The sequence below is a fragment of the Arachis hypogaea genome, chromosome 13 (genome assembly GCF_003086295.3).
Source record: "Arachis hypogaea cultivar Tifrunner chromosome 13, arahy.Tifrunner.gnm2.J5K5, whole genome shotgun sequence".
In the NCBI taxonomy this organism is placed as follows: domain Eukaryota; kingdom Viridiplantae; phylum Streptophyta; class Magnoliopsida; order Fabales; family Fabaceae; genus Arachis; species Arachis hypogaea.
Genome location: NC_092048.1, coordinates 15763704 through 15771712, shown reverse-complemented (window position 1 = coordinate 15771712; position 8009 = coordinate 15763704). Strand labels below are relative to the sequence as shown.

General features: G+C 28.0%; 1 protein-coding gene across 1 annotated transcript; it reads left to right on the top strand.

The window, feature by feature from the left end:
• Positions 1 to 1517: 1517 nt before the first annotated feature.
• Positions 1518 to 2825, top strand: LOC112737452 (NDR1/HIN1-like protein 1). Its single transcript, XM_025787363.3, has 2 exons — positions 1518 to 2001; positions 2210 to 2825. The coding sequence occupies exons 1-2, from the start codon at positions 1693 to 1695 to the stop codon at positions 2543 to 2545; spliced, it is 645 nt and encodes a 214-aa protein (XP_025643148.1). The 5' UTR covers positions 1518 to 1692; the 3' UTR covers positions 2546 to 2825.
• The last annotated feature ends 5184 nt before the right edge of the window (positions 2826 to 8009 follow it).

Here is an 8009-nt window from a genome sequence, read left to right as displayed (position 1 = left end):
AATTGGATACATTTGAATCTGATTAAGAACGATTGAAATTAGCGATTAAAATTATTTTTAATTTTACGAAACACTTAAAATATTTTTATGATATTAAATTAATTTTCTGGTAGCAAGTGCAAATTTGTACTATTTGGTAATGGTTCTATTTTATATATGTAGTGATTATTTAAAGTTAGTTAGTTATATATATATATATATGGTTGGTTGTGACATGCATTAGTACATCTCATAATTTCTTTTGAAAAAAAGAAAAACTTTTGTTTAAAAAATAATCAAACGATATTTATAAATAACAGAAAATATATTAGATCTAAAGTTAAAAAAAATTAATAATTTTATGTTGAATTATAAACTGAAAAAAGTTACAATATTAGATTAAAAAAATTTTATAAGACAAAAATAAAAATAAATTAATTTTTTTTATTTTTAATTTTACACAAAAAATACTTTTTTTGAAATAAATTTAAAACTTTTTAAATTTAAAATATTTCTATGGATAAAAAATTCTCTTCTTTGTATCATTATTTTAAATTTGTAATAATACATATAAAATATTCATAAAAGAGATTAATACACCATAAAAAAATAACTACAAAAATATTATTTGAAATCTAGATCCAGGATCGAAACAAAAAACAAAAAACTAAAGACGAGAGGGAGAAAAAATCTTTTTTTTTTTTCTTTTAAGTATCTAAAGAAGTACATCTCATAATTGGAATCTCCTACACAATACTTTCGAGCTATTATCTGGGGGTCCCTCCACTGTCTTCACCATTCACATTCACATTCACCTCTAAGATAAGCTTGGAATACTCATCCTACTTTCCACCGTCCAAACTCATTCTCCATTTTTCACAAATTTCTTAGTTACTTTAAGAACTTGGCACTATTAACAATTTGTGGATTCTAAAATTACTGTTTTCAAGGCCTCAACAAGATTATATAAAGATAAAATATGAAATATTCCATTATTAAATCATGTTAGACGATCAAATATAAATTTCAGCCATATTTGTAAGAATTTATAAAACAAATTATGTACAAAAAAATGTTAAAGGATTATTAAAAATTATTATTTTTAATTATTAATTTAATTTTTAATTTAATAATTTAATAATATATTTAATTTATATTTTTAAATATTAATGACTAATTAATAATAAAAAATAATACATTTTAATAATTTTTTAATAATTTATATATATATATAGAAAAATATTTACGTGTAATTTTTTTTAATTAAGTCTAATTAAATTAATTAATAAAGTTTGAATGAGTAGATGAGTGAGAATGGTGAAAATAATTTTTATTAATATTAAACTAATTTGATTAAATTTCATTGACAAAAAAAGTTATACATATAACATTAATCATAATAACAAAATTAATTTAATATATATATATATATACTCACATTTTATTTAATGTTATAAGCCACCTACTTTATATATAACACGTTATATTATGCTAAATAAAAGACAAAATATTCTGGAAATAGGAGCGACAAGATAATTAAAAAAGACAATTTTCAATAGCATTTGCACACATTGCATATATACCAAATAAGAAGCAAAAATGAACCGTTCTAGCAGCTGCATCGTTCACATAACAGATAACACACACATACTTAGCTTGCAACCATAGCGCAAAGTACTCCTCATCACAACAGTAACCACCACCACTGCCACCATGTCCTCCAAGGACTGCGGCCACCACGAAGACGAGAGCCGCAAGCTCATCCGCCTCATCCTATTCGGCGTCGGCGGCTTCTTCTTCGTAGTCCTCCTCACAATATTCATCATATGGGCCGTCCTCAGGCCCACCAAGCCCAAATTCACAATCCAAGACGCCACACTATACGCCTTCAACCTCTCCTCCCCCGCCACCAACACCCTCACCATCACCATGCAAGTCACCCTCTCTTCCCACAACCCCAACCGCCGCATCGGAATCTACTATTCCAACCTCCACGCTTACGCCTCCTACCATAACCAACAGGTCATTTACTTCACATTTTCAAAAAAATAAATTGTTGGTTAAAAAAATATCTATCAACCAACCAGTAACAACGTCTAGTTAGTTATGCCAGAAATAATGGTTAAACGACTTGCTAGTTAGTTATAACAGAAAACCGTTATAAGTTTTTGTTAGATTAGTTAGATTCTGTTACGGTTTGTTAGCTTTTCTTGCTTTCTTTCATTCTCAGGTAACACTTGCGACCGAGCTTCCCCCAACGTACCAGGGACACAAAGATTTCACCGTTTGGTCACCGTTTCTTTTCGGCGCCGCAGCGCCGGTGTCGCCGTTTACGTTGAGTTCGTTGCAGCAGGACCGGGGTGCGGGTGCCGTCGTGGTCAACGTCAAGATCTACGGAAGGGTCAAGTGGAAGGTGGGGACTTGGGTCTCTGGAAGGTACCATTTGTTTGTGAATTGCCCGGCGTATATAAGGTTCACCGGCGCCGGTGATCGGAGCGGCAGCGGGATCCAGATTGTGGCTCCGGCGAAGTTTCAGCTCTTGCAGGGTTGCAGTGTTGATGTTTAGTGGTGAGAGATTAAAAAAAAAATAAAAAAAAAAGGGTTTGATTTTCGGTTTTGATAGAAATTCTGAAATTGTTTGTTCCAACTTCTTAGTCCTCTCTCCCTAGCTTGAAGTTTGTTAACTTTTTTTTTTTTTTTTTTCAATTCTTAATTATTACTTTCTTTCTATGTTTGTAGAACTTAGTATTGTATGTAGATTTTTCTTTAGTTAGGAATATTGAACAAGTACCCATGAGTTTTATAAGAAGTGCTAATAAAGAAAATGTCCCAGAGAATTAAGATTATTGTCTGTATTTATTTGTCAAATTATACCTTTAATTTTACTTATTTATTCAATATTAAACAACTTTAGTTTTCTGTGATATATAGATTGGCAATTTTATTTCACTTTATAGACTATAGTATTACTCATCATAGTATAATTTATCTTTTTTATTATTCTTTTTAGGATTTAACTCTTGTTTTATAGTTAAGATTATAATGGTGTGTTTGATTTACATTTTTGTTTTTAATTATATTTTCTATTTTTTTAGGATTTTATGAGAAAAAAAATTCTTTCAAATTATTTTTAAAATGAAACCAAACAGGTACTAAAATTACTAATACAAAAAAAATTATTGTTGCAAACCTAATAAAATTATTAGTTAATTTAAGCTTTTAATGTATATTAAAACCCTTAAAGTTTTTCATATCAATAATTTGTTCAAATACTTTTAATATTTTTAAGACATTTGTCAATAAAAATTTTGTTTTAAACTAACTCCATATTATTATTATTATTATTATTATTATGTGAATTTGCTTGTAATAATCTAATTGTTACATAAAATAAGGTGAAAACTCAAATGTAATCAATTTCATGTGAAATTAATAATTAAAAGTCGTTAAATAATTTAATTAATTTGACTAAATTTTTATTTAACAATTTCTAACTATTAACTTTACGTAAAATTTAGTGCACTTAAATTTTTACAGTAAAATAATCACAATTGGTGTTGGCTAATGTGGATTGATGAATTTCATAATGGAGATTTGGCACAAGACCTGTGTAGTTGACCAAACCCTCTCGTGTTATAGGGAAACACGTACCGACGTGCGCATTGGATCCTTAACGATTAGGATTTCACTGAAACACAGTACCATTTGTTTTTTTCTTCAATTCTGACAAATTAATTATATAGTAGAGTAGTTTTATTAATCAATAATTATAGTTTCATTAATGCTCCCATAGCTTTTGGATCATGTCCTCTGTTCACATTTCCATATAACCTACCTCACTGATTTTTGTTTGTAAATGCAATTAAAGCAACATACCCCATGAATATAAAAGGAGAAGGAGTTAGTTCTAACGTGTCTTTAAAAAAAATATTAATCTTAAAATTTTTAAAATTATTTATTTAATGTACGTAATTTAATATCTATAATTATATATTTATCAATATAAAATTACTCAATTATTCTAACCATAACTAAAAATATAAAATAAAATAATTTTTTACTAATTTTGTATTTTTTTTAAAATATTTTTGTGAATTAAATTACGGTATTAGGTCACTGTTGAAAGAATCTCATGAGTCAATTATCATCAAAAGATTCTTTATCGAAATCTTTCAAGTTTTGTTTATTTGGAGTTAAATAAAAAAATAGTGAAGAAAAAAGAAAAATGTCAAATTTGATGTGTAGTTTATAAAAAAAAAAGTAAGAGAAGTATTAAGGGGACAACAATTTTTGTGATTTGTAGCCATCAAATAGTCATCAATGATGATTTTAATGGTGTGAAATTAGTGTGAGATTTTATCCAATGGCTCACTTTTTTTTATTGGTTACACACTGGCCAGAATTTAATAAAATTGTTGGCCTAAACTTTTCCAAAAAGTAATTTCTCTTCTCTCTTTTCTATTTTTCTTATATTTCACCCCAAACAAACAAAGGCTAAGGGTTGAGATCGATTTTTCTTTTGGTAAGAAAAATATATTAAACTAGACAAACTTAATTCAATTTCTTTTTTTTAAAAATAAAATTAGATTATGAAAAAACAATGTCATTTAAATTTGAATAAAATATTATTTAAGACTTTTTTCATAGACAATGTCCAAAAAACGGAACATGAATTTGTCCAAAAAATTGGCAACTTATGAAACATAACGACATGCTTTTTATATCCAAAACTGATCTTAATATTAGGAAGACAAACAAAAATAAAAATTTTGATAATAAAAAATAATTAGTAAAAAAATTAAAATTTATCTACTTATTTAGTATAATGAATATTAAATAAGATAAATTTTAACTTTTTTTTATCTTTCTAGTATTATCGAACAAAAATAATTTAAATTTATTTTATTTAGTATTTATTTATTACAGAATATATTAAATAAAATAAAAATAATAAATTTTAACAGTTTTTTACTAATATTTTTTGTTATTAGATATTTTCGAAAACTAAAATTCAAGATCTTGATTTCCTAATTAAAAGACTAGGTAATTAAATTAGCTATGAAATTAGGCTAATTTTTTTTATATTAATAAAATTTAAATATAATATTTAGTTATTAGATTTTATAGTATTTTTTTAATTTTGGGTAAGACAATACGGCCGGCATTAAATATACAATATACAAGAGATATATTGTCAATATATAGGAATGTATTTCACTCTCAAAATTTTAAAAAATGCTATAAAATTTATTAACTTAAGTGTTACACTAAAATTTTATTAATATCTAAAAATATATGATGAAATTAAAAATATATGATGAGATGAAATTACGCCCACATGATTTATGAACTATGTTCACATAATTATTGTGAAAGGCACATATCATGTAGTGTTACGTACAAAGTTTCTATACACACTCAATTCAAGATTCCCATAGTGCCTTCCGTGATAATGTGCAGTGTTGCATTATGGGGAGCAGAGGCAGGGAGGTGCAGACCCATAATAAGCTATGAAATATGGAGTTATGGGTACTCTCTTGAATTGTTATGTTGGCATTTTAGATATATTTTGGATATAATATTTATTTGATATACATATTTTTTTATATTTAATTATATTTGAATAAAAAATATAAAATAATTTTAAAATATATTTAAATATGATTAAGAGTTAGTTATGTTTAACTTTATTTTTAATTTATATTTTTAAAATAAATTTAAAATAATATATACTATCATTTATTAGTGTAAAAAATTATTTTAAATATTTTATATAATTAAAAAAACTTTAAAAATAATTAAAATATATCTTTTATATTTTAATATAAATAAAATATTAAAATATTATTATAATTTATTTAAAAATATTATATATATATTATCGTGTCTTATAAAAATTTAAAATTTGTATGTCCATACATATCTTGTATTGTGATGTATTTTGTGTCTCTGCCAGTGTCCATATTTCATAAATAACAAGTGGCTTTGATAATAATTACCTTATTAGTTATTAAAATAATGGTAGAATTAATTCTGTTCGTTATTATTATTGGTGCTGTTTATATTAGTTTTCTGGTTTATCAAGAGAGTCGTCTATTTTGAGAAATTTTTAAGTAGGGGTGTCAATGGGGCATGGCGGGGGCGGGGGATGCCTCCCTGCTCCCCATCCCTGCTCCCAGATTTGCTCCCTATCTTTGTTCTCATTCTTCGCCGTGGGAGAATATTGCTCTCCATCCCTATTCTCCACAGAGCCCTATTTTCTACGAGGACTCCATTTCCCATCTATCTGGTAGTTCTAACTAATTATTATTAATTTTTATATGAATAGAGCTGCAAGTATCCATCCTATACAAAACAGCAAGATTTTATATAAAAAGTCTAAACAACAAGATGATGACTTCTTTCAAAATGACGTAGTGGGGGAACGCAATGGCGAGCCAAAGGACAGGGAAGTGGATAAGGTGGGAGACGCGAGAACAGAGAGGAGAATGGACACGACGGCAGATTTACGAAAAGGAACACCACAAATAGAGAGCACGACGCAGTGAGAGTGATGGCACGGTGGGGTGTGACAATGTAGCGAGAAGAGAGAGTGGCGAGGGGGTGACTGCAGAGAGGTTGGATGGAGTATGGAACAGCGTTAGGGATCTCTGAATTGAAGAAGGGTTATGCAAATGAAGATTAGGATAATTTAACTATTAAGGGCAATTCAATAAATTTATGAATTTTGAGGATTAACGGGGATGGGGCGGGGATCCCCGCGCTTGCCTCGGGGGAATTTTGTCCCCCGTCCCCATCCCCACAGAGAAAATTCTTCACAGTCGGATCCCGGTTTGGGGCGGTCCCTGCAAGGATCCCCGTGTCTCGAGGAGTTTTGTCAACCATATTCTTAATTGTGCAGAACAAAAATGAACCGAACATGTTATTACGGTGAAACAATTGTATAGTACTAAATGAATGAAACATTATCTATTATATAAATTCAAATTCGAACAGCTTTCTGCATAATGAACCGAAACACGTACTCATGGTGAAACAATTGTATAGTACTGAATGAACGAAACATAATCTATTATATAAAATCAAATTCAAACAGCTTTCTGCATAATGAACCGAAACAAGTATTCATGGTGAAACCATTGTATAGTACTGAATGAACGAAACATAATCCATTATATAAAATCAAATTCAGACAGCTTTCTGCATAATAAACCGAAACACGTACTCATGGTGAAACAATTGTATAGTACTGAATGAACGAAACATAATCCATTATATAAAATCAAATTCAAACAGCTTTCTGTATAATCAACCGAACACGTACTCATGGTGAAACAATTGTATAGTATTGAATGAACGAAACATAATCCATTATATAAAATCAAATTCAAACAGCTTTCGACATAATGAACCGACTCATGGTGAAATAATTGTATAGTACTGAATAAACGAAACATAATCCATTATATAAAATCAAATTTGAAACACAATTATTATTTATTTATTTTTCTATACTCTTAAAATATTATTTATTTATTTTTCTAGCATTATTTATCATCATTTGATTGAATAAAAATTTTATTTTATCTGAAAATTTTAGGATTTCTCAAGCTCAAGATCATCCATGTTAAATCATTAAGAAATATAACTAAGAGCACGGAAGCGTGTCTTTATTCGAGAGCATGATTGAGATCAGAGAGCTTGGCTTTTGTGGTTCTTTAATCTTCATCAACCAAAACCTTCTGTATCTCTAATAGGGATGAATCACAATTCCACTATGGGAAAAGAGCTACGGAGACGAATTTGATATGTTGGAGACCAAAATTTTGAAGTCATTATTTATATTTGAGTATGACACTCATTAAACCCTAAAACTCAAATAAAATAGTAGCTATAGTTTTAATCTCATTTATCCAAATCAAAAGTAATAATGACTTATTTAATTCAACATTTATGACAATAAATGAGATCACCATTAAATAAGCCATTTAATGTGAAATTACTTAATTTGCAATTATAATTAATATATG